Source organism: Drosophila virilis, chromosome 4, assembly GCF_030788295.1.
Source record: "Drosophila virilis strain 15010-1051.87 chromosome 4, Dvir_AGI_RSII-ME, whole genome shotgun sequence".
Taxonomy (NCBI): domain Eukaryota; kingdom Metazoa; phylum Arthropoda; class Insecta; order Diptera; family Drosophilidae; genus Drosophila; species Drosophila virilis.
In genome coordinates, this window is record NC_091546.1 from 19,478,647 (window position 1) to 19,498,206 (window position 19,560).

At 39.0% G+C, this 19,560-nt stretch overlaps 2 protein-coding genes across 11 annotated transcripts; one reads left to right on the forward strand and one right to left on the reverse strand.

Annotated features, from left to right (window-relative positions):
• The first annotated feature begins 184 nt into the window (after positions 1-184).
• LOC6627989 (uncharacterized) lies at positions 185-2,476 on the forward strand. The gene is made up of 5 exons (XM_002051390.3): positions 185-285; positions 343-481; positions 723-808; positions 1,687-1,840; positions 1,912-2,476. Exons 1-5 carry the CDS (start codon positions 211-213, stop codon positions 2,361-2,363), a joined length of 906 nt encoding a protein of 301 aa, XP_002051426.1. The 5' UTR covers positions 185-210; the 3' UTR covers positions 2,364-2,476.
• A 4,268-nt stretch (positions 2,477-6,744) lies between these two features.
• Positions 6,745-19,341, reverse strand: LOC6627988 (cyclin-dependent kinase-like 1). 10 transcript variants are annotated; one of them, XM_070209237.1, is made up of 5 exons: positions 10,762-10,914; positions 10,586-10,626; positions 8,611-8,797; positions 7,114-7,986; positions 6,745-7,052 (listed from the first exon to the last, which is right to left on the reverse strand). In XM_070209237.1, exons 1-5 carry the CDS (start codon positions 10,762-10,764, stop codon positions 6,900-6,902), a joined length of 1,257 nt encoding a protein of 418 aa, XP_070065338.1. In that variant the 5' UTR covers positions 10,765-10,914; the 3' UTR covers positions 6,745-6,899. The 10 variants fall into 10 exon arrangements, with proteins under 10 accessions (XP_070065338.1, XP_032293715.1, XP_070065337.1 ...); XM_032437824.2 differs by lacking the exons at positions 10,586-10,626; positions 10,762-10,914 and adding an exon at positions 19,068-19,341; XM_070209236.1 differs by lacking the exons at positions 10,586-10,626; positions 10,762-10,914 and adding an exon at positions 15,327-15,471.
• Between the last annotated feature and the right edge of the window lie 219 nt (positions 19,342-19,560).

Below are 19,560 nucleotides of genomic sequence, written 5' to 3' on the forward strand. Positions count from 1 at the left end.
TGTATGCAGATTGGCATCGGCAGGTGGAACAAGCTTTTGTCATTTACCCCACCTTTCTACCGCCCGCCCTTTGTCCTTGTAATCGTCAGTTATTGTCTTTTTTTGGGGCCATTTGTCCGGCTGGGGCCAGTCGCATGGCTCCGGCAGCAGCAGTTCGGCTAGTTGTCGCCTGAAATATGGCCAAGCATTTAAGCTAATAGAGCTCGCAATATGTTGTTTATGGAAAGCTATTTGTGCTATTGTTCGGTGCGTCTGGGCGTACTAATTGTGGCTGCCTTGGCCATGGTAAGCAGCATCCTATTCGTATTTTTGATCCTGATCTTCACACACAACTCTACCCAGATGCTGTCGCTGACATTGAGCACACTCCTCTTTGTGCGGGGCGTGCGTTTGTTTGACGAACTCATCGATTTGCTGGAGAATGACTCACAGTACAAGAGCAGCAATATTATACGCAGACTCATCAACTGGATAGAGCAGTGTGAGTATGCAAATCGAGTTTGAATCATGCTGGTTCAAACCCTCAATTTGAATAACTTTTGATGCCCCTAGAAACCACATTTTGCCTTAAATCAAATTGAATTCGTTTAAGAACTTCTAAAAATATGAGAAACAAGCATTCAAACAAAATCTGGCTTCTGAATTGGAAAGTTGTTTTTAAGTCTTGTTAAATCTAGTAAATATTGTTTAATTAATGCTTTTTGCTTCTATAAACATTGCAGCACCCGATAATGTGCTGATATTCCTGCAGATCATCTGCTATGCTCACATTGCAGCTGCCATTCTGGGCATGGTCGGCGCCTTGAGGGTAAGTACTTGATACACCCATTTCCAGGAGCCAATTCCAACTTTTTCATTTCACTTTCCAAAATTAAGTTAAGCTGCATCAAACAATTAAAACTAGGTAATGTTATCCTGTCTGAACTCCTTGACTGGTTTTGTAACAGGCAGAAAGAAGCACAAAGAAACCCACAAAGAAATATATATATTCCTGATCAGCAACAATTGCCAAGTCGATCTAGCCATTCTCTGTCTGTTGAAATCTTGTTTTCAGGATTTTGGAGCTAAAGTCTCCAAATATAGCTTCTAAAATATATATGAATATTTAAAAGTATCTATCAGGTATTTATTTCTTGGGAATTCCCGACTAGAGGCTCTTATTAGTTTTGCTTCTGGGCATATAAATTGTTAAATGTATTTATGCTTAATTATTTAATTATTTAATTAATTTATTTTATTTATTTATATCAAATGCGATCTATCTATCTATCTATCTTTCCATCTATTTGTCTATCTATCTATCTAACTTAGTATCTATCTATCTATTTATCTATCTATCCATCTGTCTATCTATCTGTCTATCCACCTGTCGATCAATCTATCTATCTATCTATCTATCTATCTATCTATCTATCTATCTATCTATCTATCTATCTTTCTATCTATCTATCTATCTATCTATCTATCTATCTATCTATCTATCCATCTATCTATCTGTCTATCTATCTATCTATCTATCTATCTGTCTATATAAGCTTTGCCTATGCTCTAAGAATTGTAAGATTTGCATTCTCTTGGCCTGAAACAGATTGAGAATTGTTCTTAGTTATAGAGTAGAATGCTGTTTAGCTATTGAAGAATTTTTACATATTTATTTAAATGAAATTCCTTTCAATCACTTTTTAGCTGCACAAATGGCTTTTGCTGCCGTTGGCCTTGTTCGAGCTCAGCTACTTTCTGGCCATAACAATTAGCCACATTGTGATGATGATTGTGCTGAAGAAGCAAATCAATTTGGGCCTGTTGATTGTGCTCACGCTGGTGGGCAGTTTCTATTGTCGTAGGTGGACACAAATGCATTCGAGTTGTTTGTTTTTTTCTAATGAGTGTGTTCTGTTTATTCGACGGCAGTTTTCGCGGGCTACAACTGTGTCACCTGCCTGGCCATGTACCAGATCATAAATCTGGTGCGGAGCAGCAAGTACCGGCAGCTTTATGGCGAGGATCCCTTTCAGCCCATACCGATGCGGCGTGCGCACGGCGAGATTCAGCAGCTGCGCCTGCTGCACACACCGGACGACACGGACATTGACGAGCAGAAGCGTCTGGCCAAGCTGGGCCTCTGGCCCGTGCGCCGACAGCCTCAGGTAATCTCGGTTATTCCGGTGCAGGCTGTTCCGGCTGTCAGCTTGAAGTGGTGGCAGCAACAGGCCCTCGACAAGGACGAACAGCAGCTCCAGGACTCGGCTGTCTATCGCAACTGGCAGCGCGATGAGCTGCTGCGGGGCGTCGGCGGGGATGTGGAGCGCAAGAATGCCATAAATCGACGCTACGCGGCAGAGCAATATTTTCAATGGCGCTAAGAGCTCGGGGGGCTGAAGCCCCGCCCTCCCCCGCTCGCCCCACTCTTTTTAAACTTTAAATTTGAAGCCGAGTTGTGCAGGAAAAGCAAAAGGTTTCAATTGCATTTGATTCTTCTAAATACCTCAAGCTTTTATAATTATCTAACCTTGCATAGCAATAACAATTATTATACATAAACAAAAAATGGTAAATATATTTATATACTCTCACGTTACGAACATTGTCCTTTATATATAAATATCCTCATGGTGTGTGTCAAAATAAAATATGCATATATATACTATATATAGATAATATAACACACTTCAATATTTATATCTGCATTGTGCAGCTTTGATATGTGTTATACAACAAATTAAGGACAACGAGAAGAACTCTTTACTTAATATATTTCTTAAGCAGCTAAAAAGTTGTTTTGACAAAAGCACAAAGAGCTTTTGTTTTGAAAAAATATAACAAGAATTTCGCTTACCGCAAAAAAAAGCTGGCTATCGCTCGCTCTCCTTTTCTCTCTCTCCCTTGCTCAGGCGACTATTGTGAATGACATTTAATGGTATTTTTTTCACACATAGTTAAACACAAAAAAATTTTACGCGCGTTTTTTAACGATTCTCGAATATTTTGCATGGTCGTAGATCGAGGACTGGGACTGGACTATATATATATTTAACTAGCCGCACATTTAACGACACGTATTTATCACATTAAACAGCGGTCGATTAAATATAATTTACAAGCAAATGCGTTTACACAGGCACTCACACAGAACACAACCGATCCACAAGGCAGATGCGCACAGACTAAATCGTCTTATTGAGCGCGCGCTTCGGCATTCCCTAAGCCGGCATTCCCACTAATACAACAACAACTGAGAGCACACATTTAATGCAGCAGCCGCGCTCACAACATGCACACAGCACAGCACAGAACGTCAGCATGACCCGCTCTCTGCACATAGCTGCAGACTGCACTCTGAGCATACATATAACAGGATCACAAGCGTCTGAGCCAATGGCGTGTGCGCAAAGGCCGAATGGATTAAATTGCGCGCTCACAATATCCACACTATGGACTCTCTTAAAATACGCACTCATGAATGTGAATGTACACATATTTCTTTGTACCCTTGCTGAGTATACTTTAAATTGTATCCTTAAATGTGTAACGCATAGAAGTAAGCATATCCGAGCCTATCGAGTGCATATATAAAAAAATATATATATATTTCATTTTTGAACCAATTTAAACGATTTAAGGAAAAGTCTTAAGTCCATTTTAAAGATTTCAAGTAGGAATATAAATAAATGTTAAACACATTTCTGTTATCTTATTCGATTTTGAACAAATTGATGATTGTTGTCCATTTAATGCCAAGTTTCTAAATGCAAACCGCAATAAGAGCCTTATAAAATTGCTATAAACTTGTGGTGCAGCAGATAATAGAACGAAGGAAGAAGCCAGAATGCTTTATCAACTTATTCAATAAAAAAAAAGGACACTTCGATTTCTCTGTGCGCTGCACTAGCTGGGGCTTAACAATTCAGACACCTCTTAGCATTATTTGCAGACCGCCCCCGACCCGTTCTCCCATCTCCCATCTCCCATCTCCCTCACTCTCTTTTTTTTTTTGGCGAAGCTCTTTTTGCATAAACGGCAGTACAGATTATGCAACTGTCTGGGATTGTCAAGCGTGGAGTCGACAACACGCTGCACACTTTGCATATCCTGCACAGGATATGGCCAGAGGAGATGGGCAAGGGTAGGGTGGGGGCGACTTACAAATGCTTTTTGCCTTTTGCATTCGCAGTCAAATGCACAGCGCTCCGATAAAAAAAGGGAGAAGCGGAAAGTTTCTGGACTATTGTGATGCCAAACGAAAAATCAAAGTGTCTCGCAATTGTGCCCAGGCACTTGGCGACGGGTGCATTGAAGCAGAAGGCAGGAGCAAACGTGAGAGAGCGAGAGAGAGAGAGGGAGAGATAGAGAGCGATACAGTCAATTTGAATGTCTGCCCGTCGTCGCCATTCCCAAAGTCCCGTTCACTCAGAACTCTGGCCACACTGGCGGGCACCACTGAGTATTCAGCGCTATGTTGACAGTTACCAGTTACAGTTACAGTTACTCTCGACAGTGTTGCAGTGCTGCCAACTTGCGCACTAATTTAATTAAAACTTTTTGGCCCACAATAAAACACTGAAGTCTATCAGTCTGCAGCCAGTCGAGCCCAGCCAGCTGAGACTCAAAACTGTCCCCGGCCACATAATTGCTTTGTATGGCCCTCTCCAAAAGTTGGCAACACAATTATGGATTTAGTAAATAAATTTCGAATAAGTTAAGGTTATTTTTGTTATTAGTTTTGAGCGAATTCAATTCGTAATTTAAGTGATCTAGTTTGAAATGAACAGAGCGTGAACTACTGAACTAGTTCGCGGTGCATGAAAATACCTGAATGAACTGGCTGTGGGAGCTCTAAATTAACTGTAAAAGCAAAAAGTGGGGACTAATATTATTATTTATGTATTTAAGATGATTATTATTCATATTGTTATTATTAGGGTTACTATTATTGTTGTAATTATGAGTTTTATTATTATTAAGCCGAGTATATAAAAATATTAAATTACTAAATTTATTTTTAATATTCCTCAAAGGTATGCTATATATTTAAAGACTATATAATCATATTATGGCGTAATGACTGCAATCAAAACAAACACCTTCACTAAGTTAGCTGATTTTTCTTCCATTTCCGGAACATGAACGGAACACACGTAAAACTGTACGTGTCGCTGATTATCTGCCGTGTGCTTAGCAGCGGATTAGCCTGCCAAAAAAAAACAAAAAAGAAAAGCAGAAGAAGAAGATGCAAGTCGAGCCTTGGCAACAGAACCACTCAACGCCGGGGCTGGCACGTGGCGAATTGTGACTTTGCAACAAGTGGATGATGGCTGGATGTGGCATGTGTAAGATATTAGGTTAGGTAGGTGGAAGTCAAGTTAACGACAGCTGGCTAGGGGCTGAGGCAGCCAAGTCTGTCGCTGGGCGGATTTTAATTCAATGTGCATGTGTGTGCAAAGCTCGGCTGGATTAAATCAGTTAAGAGTATTTCATTTAATTTACAAAAATGCGAGTCATTCAATTAAGGTGACATTATATGTATATTTAATGGTTAACTTTATCATAGAACAATTATGTACGAGTCTACAATTGAGAGTTACACATTGAATGACAAAGTCATGAGACTCTCTTTAAGGCTATAAACATATTCATACATAAGTAAGCATAACTGTAATATGCTGCAATGAGCGCTTCTGCTGTATTTTAGCGCTTTTGCATGAAACGTCGCTCCTGGTGAGAGCGTTTATCCAGAGAGCCCACAATGTGGATAATGCAGGCGTAGAAGATAATCTCTTCGAAAATATCGCACACGTCATTGGCTCAGATGGTTGCGATCCTGTTATATGTATGCTCAGAGTGCAGTCTGCAGCTATGTGCAGAGAGCGGGTCTTGCAGACGGCCTCTGCTGTGCTGTGCGTTGTTGTGAGCGCGCCTGCTGCATTAAATGTGTGCTCTCAGTTGTTGTTGTATTAGTGGGAATGCCGGCTTAGCCGAAGCGCGCGCTCAATAAGACGATTTAGTCTGTGCGCATCTGCCGTGTGGATCGGTTGTTTTCTGTGTGAGTACCTGTGTAAACGCGTTTGCTTGTAAGTTATATTTAATTGCCCGGTGTTAGGTGATAAATACGTGTCGCGTGTGGTAGATAAATGCATATACCAGTTTCCGATATTTGATCATGCAGAAATATTTGATGAAAGGTTAAAAAGCGCGGGTTTCTTTTCGGTGCTTGGTTGTGTGTGTGTGTGTGTGTGACGTAATGTGATTCACAATAGTCGCCTGAGCAACAGAGAAGGAAAAGGAGAGCGAGCGATAGCCAGCTTTTTTTTTGTGGTAAGCGAAAGTCTTTTTAACTATTTCAAAATAAAAGCTCGTTGGGCTTTTGTCAAATCAACTTTTTTATCTGCTTAAGAAATACTTTTTAGGAAAAGTTTTCTACTTTGATTTGTCAAACAGTTATACAAATTATTTGAACGAATTGTGTTGTTATACAAACTAAGAGCGTATAACAGAATGTTATTATACATATTGTTTATGCTTAATAACATTTTAATACTCGCTTACAATGTAAAGAGAGCATATTAGTTTCGATTATTATAATTTATTTATAATAATTTGATTGTTTATTTTGTGTATAACTCGTGTATAACAGTTAAAGTGTTAGCTACGCCTACGGGGGCGTGGCAGATTTAGTTGCTCTAAGGATCTAAAGATTAATAAGAAATATTCTATTATTCTTAAATATCGAAAAAATGTTAAATAAATCAAATAATTTGCATTATTTTTTACACACTTTACATTTATTGATTGAAGTAGTCAAATAAGAAACTTATGCAATTCTTTAACGTAGTTAAATACCATTTGAATACTCTGAGTCAAGTCGGCGATAGAAGGATGATGAGGAGAGGGGGGAGGGGAGCTCAAATTGTGGGCAGATGATGCTCGGTGCGATGGAGCATGGCCGCATTCTTGTTCAGCGGCTGCAGCTTGACAAAGTCCTGATGCGGATGATGATGATGCTGATGCTGATGCTGATTGCTCGGCAGCAGCGGCAAGGAGGTGTTTGAAGTCTGCTGGACAGGATTAGAGAATAATGCAATAATTTTAGGGGGTAGAACTTCTCTGCGAGCTCACCTTTGATTTATCACGTGCCGCCGCAATGGCCGCCGCCTGCGCCGCGCCCGTCTGCAGCTGCTGGGCGGCCGTGGCCAGCATGAACTGCTGGGAGGCCAGCTGCTGCTGGCGCAGCGTGGCCGCCTCCAGGCTGTTGATGTGTTCCAGCTCGCGCTGTTTGGCTATGTAGTCGTCGAAGTAGGAGTGCTTGATCAGCTTGTCGCAGGACCAGCGCTTGGCCGGATCCTTGTCGAGGCATTTCTTGAGCACATCGATCGTGAGCGGATTCTGTAGCGCCTTCGCCGGCATCTTGTCCTCCAGCGGCTCCAGCGTTGGCGGCACCGGCAGCGTTATGCCCTTAAAGTACTCGTTCTGCCCGAAGATCTGTATGTGCCGCGGCAGCAAGTCGCCCAGCGTCTTTCGTATCAAATACAGCTGATCCACATCGCTGCGTCCCGGCCACAGCGCCTCGCCGCGCACCAGCTCCGCGAACAGGCAGCCGATCGCCCACACGTCCACCGGTGTGCCGTATTGTGTGTCGCCCACAAGCAGCTCGGGCGCCCGATACCAACGGGTGGCCACATAGTCTGTGTAGTTCTCGCCCGGACTGAGCATGCGGGCAAAGCCAAAGTCGCACAGCTTCACCTGGCCCTGGGCCGTCAGCAATATGTTCTCTGGCTTGATGTCGCGATGCAGGCAGCCCTGCTTGTGGCAATATGCCACGCCCAATAGCGTCTGATAGCAGATCTGCTTGGTCAGCGGCTCCGGGCAGCCCTGCGGATGCCTCTCCAGCTCGTGCAGCACCGTCAGCTCGCAGAACTCAAAGACCAGATGCAGGCGACGCTTGCGACGAAACACTTCCAATAGGGACACCAGATTCGGGTGCTTGAGATTCTAAAAGAGGCAGAAATTGAAATAAGTTACATTTTTATTGAAGCTGCGAATTTATGAGATTGGAATTTGTATTAAGTGAAAAAGGAAGAATGAACGAAGCTAATAAATGTTCTGGCAGATAAATGAAGAATTAGTATTCAAGTGAAGCTCGTAATTGCTGGGTTTGGTGAGGATATCCTGAGGAACAAAGTTCAATAATTCCCTTTAACCAGTTCTTTGTGCCAATTTGCTAGAGTCTTCCAATATAGATCTACAAGCATTCAGCTTGATTGCAATTCAGAGAAACATGAAGACCTTTTCACGTTTCTATTTCAGCTATATGATAAAGTGGCCCGATCTGCTCGGTGCTAACGTATTTAGTGTAAAGTTTTAAGAGGATAGTTTTCAGACTGCGAAACAAGTTCGCATAGAAACATACAGACACACGAACTTGACTGTTGATGCTGATCAAGAATATATATATACATTAGGCGGTCGGAGATGTTTTCTTCTATGCGTTACACATTTCATGACAATTTAAACACAGTGTATGCCGCATTGCCAAGCGCACAGAAGCAGCTTTGTCGTCATTTTGTTGCTTATAATTCTCAAATGGTTTTAGTGTAGACAATGGCATGTAATTACCTTGAGCAGCCTTATTTCTCGCAGCGCTATTTTGCGTATGGCTGGATCGTCCTCAGACTCGACAAATCTCTTGACCGCAACGAGTGCGCCAGTTTCCCGATCCCGGCATTTGTAGACAACGCCGTAGGAGCCCTCGCCCAGCCGACTGAGCTTCTCATAACGATCCATTTTGCTGCTACCTTGTGGTCTGAAAGTGTTGCAAATAGATCATGAAAGTATATTTGATATATTCAATATATTTAGTTATAAATCGAATATTTGAATGAAGTATTTATTTAGTTAGGCATTTAGTTCTGGTTACTTTGGTTTACCTTAGACTCAAACATTGACCACGTTTGATGTTTGCACGACGCATTGCTTTGCATTGAGCACAAAGAATGTTTGCAATGCTATTTGTTTGACACGAACACATGAGAGACAGAGAGAGCGAGATAGAGCACAGTCACAAATGTGTGCATGGAATCGGGCACTACATATGACCATATGGCATATATATGTTAAAGTGAGCGGTGTTTTTTTTTTATGTACTTTGCACTTTTTTTTGATCGATTTTGAGCATCAATTTTGTTGTTGCTGTCCAAAAAGTTGATGTTTCAATTGCGAATCTGATTGCTTTTGTGTTTTGTTTTTATGGATTTGTTTTTGCAGTGAAAACGAATGAGATTAGAAAAGTATTCATGAGTTATTTAAATGACAGGCAATTTTTTATTAAGCAAATAAAGTTAAACAGGTTTTATGATTAAAATAAAAGTGCGTTGGAATTTTTTTTGAAATATAAAATGAATAAAAAAATAATTTAACTTCTGCTTGTATTGGACTTATAAAAATGATCTTAAATATTTACATTAATTTCCTTATTCCCCATTTAAAAACTGGCTTCGCTTTAGAGAAAAAGACGTTTATCTATAATTATTTGCTTTTTTTCCTAAGCAAATAAAATGAATAATGTTTTTTTTTATACTAATAGTATAAAATGATTTCTAAGATCTTAACTCCTCAGTTTCTTGCTCTTAAGAATAGCCTCTGATATATGAAATATATTTATTTATTTCTTTAATAAATTATTTCTCTTTAGCTTACATATATATTTTTTGCCTGGGCTGCGAAGCAATTAAAATAGATTATTGCTTTGTATTTAATTTTTTAAATATATAAAATATTAAAACGATTTTGTGCTCCCAGTTCCTTGGATAAAAATAGTATATATATTTTTCGCCATGTTAACTTTTAGGCCTCTTTTTTAACCCAAAAAAATAAAAATTATTAAAAACCACAAAACTCAAAAAAAAAAACTGCACAAATAATAACAAAAAAAGAAAATTAAAATAATAATAAGAAATAATTACAAACGTAAAGTACTAAAAATTCAAATGAAAAAGTATTGAAAATAAAATTGAAAGAAAACTAAACATTAATTAATTAATAATAATTTAAATCGTATTCCAGTTAATTATAATTAGACACTAATATGCAGCTATAATTACGTCTAAGTAAAATCAATAATAATAATAATTCCATATGCTTTAATGCTAGATATTAAGTGAGAACCAACTAACTAACTCGCTGGAACAACAAAACTGAAGCTAAAATCGATTTCCCAGCTACAATTGAAATGGGTGTCCTTTTCCGTCAAAATGAAACTCGAGGATTTCAGCTGATGTGCTGCTCTTCATAATATTGCCCGCTAGGCTAAAAGCTTAAAAGCCAACATTTGCTGGCGTTTCAATGCCAGACCGAGCCGAGGTAACTGAACCTTGCTTTGGCAGGCAGAGGAAGGACTCGAACCATGAAACATGTGTGTGCAGCTCGTAAACATAAAAAAATGCAATTAAATGAAATATTCATGTGCCGGGCCCAAGGTCCAAGTGCTAAATCGAATTGAACTTAACGCGAAAAAAAAAAAATTGAAGCCAGTAAAAAGCGGAAAAAACAGACAGAAAATTAACACTTAGCAGCTGTCGAACTGAGCACTTACCTAGCTGGTATCCATCTGGCTATAATTTTACGTATTTGCCACTAGTTTTGGGTTGTGATAGTTTTTTTTTTTTAGAGTTGAATATTTAATGAAATTTATACATGCAATGCGAAATGATTGTGTGAAATGCACAATTAAAATCTTGCCTAGATGCAATGCTCTCTAATAATACACACCATGCGCTAAACAGTCACTCTTTTTTTTTTTTTTTGGTTTTTGTCGTCTACCGATCAATATGATTTTGATGATTTCTGGTCTCTAAGGTCGTCTCGGATGCGTGCGAAACAGTTCGAAAGCCGTTTTGTTTGACTGACAACCAGCGACTGATTGTCCGGACTTTTGGGGCCCGTCTAGGGCGCAGCCAATGTCATAGCAATAGCGACCAAAGTTAACAATGCTGATGAAAAAAACCACAACAAAAGCAAAAACCATGCGCACTGCTTCAAAGTTTTTCAAGAAGTTTCATGTTTGCCTCATGTTGTGGCTACCCCTAATCCCCCCCCGGGGCCTGGCCTCATGAGCCCTGCTCTATGGCTTGTTGTGTTTGCTTTCGTCGACCGACGATTGCCGGAAAGCATTTGAGGCGTAGTTTTTATTTTTACTCTCGCCTTTTGAGGTTACCTGGTAGTTTCTGGCTAAACGGGAACTGTAACCGCCGCCCCTAGCGAGTTTCTTGGGTCAGCCAGCAGGAACTAGGGGAAGACAGTTAAACTGGTGCAGCAGTGCAATCGACTTGAGACTGACTTGGCGTTTGGGTGGGTTATCCAAGGAATTATGTGAGTTATTAATGCCTGGCATTTGGGAGTGCAATTAAGGCATAGTACGCCAGAATATTACGGCCGGGAAATAAGTCTTACAAAGTGTGCTCGACACGTTTGTCTGCTCGTGCCTAATTGATAGTTAAATATTTAATGAATGACAATTATACTGTATAAAAAGTACTCGAATTTATACATATTTGATAGCCGGAAATAATGTTTAACTAGCACAGTTAGAGACGGCATTGATAATCTGTTATCGATAACATTTGCTTGTTTCGATTGCAAATTAATGTCCTATTTAAAGGAAATTATAATAATAATATAATATGAAGGTTTATTCTAGATATTTTTCTTGTATGAGAAGACTTGAGAGTTTCTATTAGAAATAATATTTTACTACTGTATATTTTTTGAATATTTGAGCATGTTTTTTTTTTAACATTAAACAAAAAAATAATATGTTTTGATTAAATTGCATGCCAACAACTGCGTTTCTCTCTCTCTCTCCCTCTCTCACCACCTTATAAAAGCAAACAGTTAAAATACAAAAATGATAGATATTGTGTTAGGAACTCCGCAAAAGCTGAGTGCTGGAATGTTCGAGTCTTTTACATATTTTCTCGCTTGAATTCAGGCTTACCTTCGCAGTGAAAACAGCTTGGATATCTCAAACATTTTCATGGTGAACGTTGTTATATATAAAATTATTATTTATTGCCTTATCACCTTCGAAACTTCAGTAATAACAACAAAGACAGCGACAACGACAACGACAACGACAACGACATGAGCGTTGCCCGACGAGGAGGACGATTGAAAATAAAATGGAGCACGAGACGATGTCGAAACGTCAAGAGCCGGCAAACGACTGAAGTTTTGTGCTGGCCAGAACTTGAGCAGTGGCAAACAAAGTGGCCAACACGCTAACCAGGGGCCAACACCGGGCCAAAAAGTCGATTGCATTTGCGGACATTGCACATACGCCGCGTTGGACATTGGCGCTTCCGCTTTTGTTTCGTTTTGCTTTGTTGCGTGTTGCATTAAACATACATTAAATATACTCAAAAATGCATTGAAATCCGGAGTAAGCAGCGTTTCAGAAATGAATTACTAAACATTGTCACGCATACGCCGTGTTGTGCCACAGTAAAAGAACGAAAGAGGGAGAGGGACAGAGAGAGAGAGAGAGACAGAGAGAGAGACAGAGAGAGGGCGACATACTTAGAACAATGAAAATACTGTCGTAACACCTTTTTATAACCTGAATCCAATCAGAAATGGGCAATAAGAGTACATGTATGTAAAAGGCAGAAGGGACGTCGAGCTTAGACCATCCAGCGTTGCCCATTGGTTTATCCTTCTGCCCGTCTCAAGCTTTCCTCATTTTAAAAATATCGATAAATATCGACTAATTATCGATTTTGATCCCGGAGACAACAAAAGCTACAGACTCCTGCACCAAAGGCAGCATTGGTTAATAATGCTTTTATCGATATCTCCTGTCTTCTTTGATACTATCGAAAAATATCGAGTTTGATTTCGATTGCAAGAGCTAGATGCACTAAACGCGGCTTGCAGGTTGTTGCTAAATATTTAGAGATTACAAATAGTTCACTTTTTGATATGTTTTCCTAGTGCCCATGATATTTGAGAGTATCTGCTTTTAAAGGCAGAGCCTATCGCTTTGGTATGTACAAACTTCTGCGCGCACTGAATGTTTCATATAGATCGGACCTTAAGCGCCGAACTTAATCAAGTATGTCTTAATCAGAGTATAGAGTTATGGGCTCGACGGGTACAGGGTATCGGCTCGTCGGGTACTTTCGACTCTTGCTTGTTAATTTCTGTTTTGGCAAACCCTCTAATTGCTCTCACTAATTTCGCCAATAAGCTGACGGCTTTTGACCTTTTCTCTTGCTGGCCAAGTGGCGGGGCATTTGTATACAAATGATTCGCGCAATTCAATTTGCATAATTATACTGCCAGCGGTTGAGTGGATCGTCTCTTTTGCTCTTACAACGCTGTGAATGCCACAGCATTTGCTTTGATTTCTCACATTGAATTGTGCTCGTTTACATGCCTCTTAATTATACTCTTCACGGCTTATATTAGCTCAATAACTACTATTTTATTATTTACTCTGCCAAGGCTCTTGGACATATTGTTCCCTTTCGAGTCGGGTTCAATAGTCGACAGTTGCCGGCGGCTATTCAACTCTTGGTCAAGTGGGTAGCCAAAAACCCATTGTTATAATATTGATTGTGTACTACGAACTGCGACGCCTTTCAATGAGTGGGAGAGAGAGGCATATATAGAAAGAGAGGGAAAGAGAGAGAGTGCGTGCGTAGTCCAAAAAGTGTGTTAAGCTTCGGTTATTTAATTTGGTGGAAAGAATTATAAGAGGGTCTTATTTAACATTATATCACTTGTCTTTGTTGTAAAAAAATAATAATAATAAAAAAAATAAAATGGTGTAACTCTATTAACATATTTCTTATACCTGAAGAAGTTTTCAAATAATTTGTAAAATATTTTTGTTGTCTTACAATTTAGTAAAATATTTATGGAATTATGAATTCCATTTGTTAATTAGTATTTTATTAACAGTTTAAAAATTGAAAGCATATCAGAGTCATTTAATTGAATTTCTATAGCTGGGAACGATTTTATGTTAAGAAAGTTAAATTAAATTATGGAAAAAGATTGGAAGTGAAGGCCTTTGGCGATTTTTATTATTCAATTTTATTTATTAAAAACTGTTTAAATTTGTTGCGAAGTTGCCATACTTTTAGCTTTAGCTTAAACAACATATTAAACTAACTTCACAAAAAACCCACCTTTGCACTTTCTGAACCGTAAATAAAAAGTCAGAGTTGACGCCTTTGCAGCTTCTATAAGCAAAGGAAACCAGAGTTGCCATCCTGCAACGCATTTAATATGTTGTTCTTTTTTTTTCATGTAAATAGAAAAGGCAGAGTTGCTAACTTTGCAATTTCAATAAAAAAACCAAAAGCAGAGTTGCCACACTGCAATGTATTTAACTTGTGATATATTGTTCTTGGAAAGATTTTTAAGAGAGGCATCTTTTTAGATAACTCACGTGAAATAAGCTCAAATGACCATACAAAATAAATAGAAGGCGGAAAAGAACAATACTTTTTGCTCTAAAGAAATTCACAAGAAAAAAGAGCTTTTCGTCTAATTAAATGAACTCTTTTGATTGGGTTGCATTTAAATGCTTCGCTTATATGACTTTGCCTTAGGGCATAAATTTCGTGTGGCAAACAATATGTAAGTCATCTTCAAGGTGTGCCGCGTAACCTTTGCAGTTGGGACAGCGAACTGACCTTTTTCACAGCCCAAAAAAAAGAGAGAGAGAGAGAGAGAGAGACCACAAGTTCGAGTTGTTGTAAAAAGGAGGCTTAAAAATAATCAGCGCAACGAACAACTTTTGCTCAAGTGGCTGTTGTAAAAATAGAAATAAATATGCTTGGCAAAAAGTTTTGCACACGGCAAGGCTGGCAACGCGAACACCGCTGAAGTGTGGCAACGTTGCGTACACTGAGCGAATAATGCGAACTTATGCCAACTGAAATAGCTGCATTGAAGTTTGGCCTTGCGGGCAAAAAACACACAGGCTGCGAGTGCCATAAATAACAAGCTATTAATGCCAAATGTGCAGCGCATATACGCAAAAAGCCATTGCATACTTATGGGCTGCAGACAATGTGGCATGCGTGGCAAAGGCCAAGGCCGATGTTCTGAACGGAAAGGGTTACGGGAGTAGAGTGGAGTGGAGGGGGGGGGGGGGGGGGGGGGTGTGTGTGTGTGGCTTAAATGTCATTTGGCGCTTTGTTTGCAGCCGTAAAGTTTTTCCTTTTGCACAAATTTTTCACTTTCAGTTGGCAGGGCAAAATAAACTTTAACGAAGCTAATTACGAAGTTTTGACTCGATTCGCTTTTTGTGAACTTCGACCTACCTGGGCTGTCTGGCATTTATGCCTGGCTCATTGCACACCTGTATCTTCTGTATGAGCCGATAGAGAAATGAGTCCTGAAACGCTTGCCGCCAATAATAATTCGGAAACATTTCACACGGCGAAAACACGTTTGCACCGCAGCAGCGCAAAATGTAGACTACACTTTTTATCGTATCTATTTTATCGATAAATATATATATATCTATATGCATGTGTGTGTGTGTGTGTGTGTGAGTGCGCTTTAAAATGCATTGAACATGTTGCATATTTAATGCACGATTTGCCATTTTATAAGCGCCCCACTCCCCCTTCCGCTTGTTTCTTTTTTTTGCCTGAAATCGTTTCTGGTAGCCCCGCTGACAACGGCCCCAGGTGTTTGATGCTTTGAATGTGACGTGTTTCGTGCTGGCAGCGTCGCCATTTTTCTACTTCTATGACCTGTGCCCATTGCAAATGTGTGAAGAAAGGGTATTATGTGTCTGCGCAAAGAGTATGTAACATGCACTTTCAACCAAGTTCGTCTGAATGAACGCTTCGATCTCAGGTACTATAACAACTAGACCTTTCCTATGCTAAATGCTCAGACTGCCCACAAAAGATCAGTCTGATTGAATATAATCGATAAGTCTCTCTGCACGAATTCGATAAGTATCGATTTTCAGAAAAGGCTCTTAGAGCAAATTTGATATGCAGATCCATGTATGTTCACAATGTATTACACATAATATACACAGACTCGGCATATTCCAGTTGTATGATAGCTCTTCTTCATAGAACCCTGCTCCTTCATAAATGCTTGTGTATGCATTTAGGGTATCTCACAGTCAGGCACTTCCCACTCGAGCAATTTACTTGCTTTTCTGTGCCTTTTTTTCTTCTTGTTTTTTTTTTGGGGTCAGCAGACAGCTGCTAGGATGCATGGGGGCAATCGGCAAAGGGGCGCATGCAAATGAGGCAGGCAGCTAATGTAGCTGCACCTGCCGAGCCAGGCCGAGCTGAGAGCAAGAGTTGCGATGGCAGTCAAAAAGATTCAAGGGAAAAGCAGGCGCATGCAAAATGAAGCTCATGAAAGTCCAAAGCAAAGGCAGCCCGTGCAGTTGCTCTAGCCGGGAGCTAGGACTGAAGGGAAGAGACGCGACGAAGCAGCCAATATAACTATAATGTGCAGGGGTAAATTTAAAAGGAAAAGGCTGCGCGACTGAACGTGGAGAAAAAACATGGCTAGAATGGAGTGGGAAAACAACTACTTATATGCGGTGCTAGAATACAATTAATTTACAGGCGAGCCTCGCTATGACGAACGTGTACATAACGCGGCTTTAACTATTCATTTTATTCGTTTTTGTTCATTTTCCACCGAGTAATATAAGGCTAAAAATGTAATTCTTATATTGTTAGTTTTTAATTAATCAGCAGAATATGCTCTAGCTTATTCTACTTTAGCTATTTATCTTGTAAGTTATTTTATTGGCTTTTATATTTGATTAAGTTCAGTTTCATTGAAAAATAATAATAAAAGTAAAATAAATGCTGATAATAATAATAATAATAATAATAAATAAAAAAATATATATAATAATGAAAAATAATATAATATTAAGAATGTTTAGAATTTGTATTGTATTTTAAATATGTTAATAAATATTTTATGTTTTTTTTTTTTTTTTAATATCCCCAAGATAAATTAAAGTTTTAAAAAGTGAGAAACCTTATCGGTTGTATAGATATAAAAAAAATAAAATAAAATAAAATTTAAGCTTTAATAATGTGAATAATATTTATTATTTATTATTTATTTGATTTAGTTGTGAGACATAAGCTACACAAAGTGCTGCCGTTATATTCTAGAGAATTCTGTAACGCTGACAACGGAATTGGGTCTAAAATAATTATTATTATTTTTCTATTGATTACATTTCAACAAATTGAAAAAGCATATTTAAAGCATATTTAAACTTAGATTGAGTACAAAACTGTTTTATTAATATTTTATGGGTTTTAGCATGTAAACAATAATTAAATATAATGATAATAATAATAAAATATCAGAGCAATCAATTTCCCATTAGACTAATTCATGAATTTGTAAGGCAAAAAGAAAAAATGAGATAAAAAATATATATATTTTAATAAAAACCCAGCCGTGACAAAACTAATTTCCAACTATTCAACTAGCTGCCAAATGCTGACAACAAAATGAGCCACATGAAAACCAACAAATCCAAATATTAACCAACCAGCCAACCCAACTATTGCAAAAACCCGCTCAACGGATCCGCAAAAAACTGCAATCAAATTGAAATCCAATCAAAAGGAAAAGGGGAAAACTGTATATGTTAAAAAAAAAAGGGGAAAAATACACAGACATCAAATTGCATTGATATGCGTCCATCGTTTTGTTCGACTTTTTTGTTTGGTTTCTCTAGCGCCCATGCCATCCGAAGTTGGATCCGTCATATTGAGCCGGGGAACAGACTCGAAATGTGGACCCGCCAACGACTGACAGCCAGACAAACAGCTCAAAAGGAATATTGCATACTTATTGGCAGCGGCAGCGGATGATTTAGCGGTTTTTAATGTGTCTTCCTTTTCGCCAGGCAGCGGCAGCCATCCGGGTTGAAACCTTTTGCGCACATGTCAACGCCATTTGCGCGTCTGCATGGAAACTGCGGGCGAAAATATGGATAGAAATGTGCTTCATGCCGCAACTCGCTTTCGATACCGAGTGCCCTTTGCAAATGGGCAGAGAGGGTATATTGTTTTTGTCTAAAATTTAGAAGGAGGCATCTCCCAGCTGATAAAGTGTACAAATTCACATTTTCATAATATCGATAAGTATCGATCTTAAAGAATTGATCGAAAATTGTAATTTATTGTAAGGAAGAGTCTTGCACTTTGGCATATACACAATTTATTCACATTTTCATAATATCGATAAATATCGATCTTAAAGAATTTATCGAAAATTATTATTTATTTACAGTTAGAGCCCTGCGCTTTCGCATATACACAATTTTGCATGTTATATGAATGCTCCGAAAGTTTCTTAAAGATCGAACAATAAACACCGAAGTTTCTCAAGAAAGCATTTCCCACATAGTTGGGCTCAAGAGTGAAGGCTGCTCGCCTTAGGGTATCTCCTAGTCGTACACTCCCGCCTAATACACTCTTGACATCATTTTAAGCATGCTGCTTAACGAATCTGTTGAATGCCAAGCGGCAAATATTTGCTGTAATTTTTGGCTATCTAAGAAATAGTTTCTCTCGGCATAATCGCACTCATATTTCAATTGCGATTTATGCTAAGCCAAAATCGTTGTTAATTTTAGGAATCAGGATTAAATTAATGTATTTTATTTGTGGCCCAAATCTTTTAAATGAAGAATACAAGCCGTGAAAACTTAAACTTGAACACGCTTATTTTGCAGTTTCAAGCAAACTTGTTAGACAAGGCAACTCTCTAAGCTTAAAGCTAAACAAAATCAGTTACAATTTTGACGCAATGCTTCCAGTTCAACTCAATCCAAGTGCAGTTTGTTTAGCTGTGCTCGTGGTGTCAAATACCATGAACCGAACTCTAAGCGGGATTAAAAACTGTCTTGGGCATGCGAATGATTTTTTTGTGAAGAGAAATCAAAGAAGTCAAAAAGAATGTTCACGAAGCGAACCTAATGATGGCTCACAATTTTGTGGCTTATCAATATGTGAAACTGTAAACTCTTGAATTGATAAGCGACTCACCTTCTGGGCAGAAGTGGAAGATGATTACCAAACAGCCATAGACGTTTCTCTCCAAACCATTTGTCCATAGACTCTTAGACTGCGGTGAAATTGTCTTTTAAAAGAAGTGTTGATTTGTGCTTATAATTCGCAATTAGTTCTTAGCACATTTTAAACAAGTCACACATTTATTATGAATTTATTTGAATTGGGTTTTTTGTTCTCTTTTGCACACGCGTCTTTGGCAAATTAGGCGGCAAATCTGTTCGTTGGCTCACTGTGAAATGTTAACAAACTTTTGTTTAAAGTACGCCGGAGCCGTAATTGTAGCCGGAACTTTGGTGCGGCATTGAAAATGCCTACGAGTAAAACAACGATGCGGGGACTGGGGTTTGTTGGGGTGTCAGCGTTGGTTGACATTGGCAACGCCTCGCCTTTTGGGGCGGGTTTCTGCTGTTGCTGTTGTCGTTGTTGTTGTTGTTGTTGTAGATTTTATTGTAGCTGTTGCTTTTGC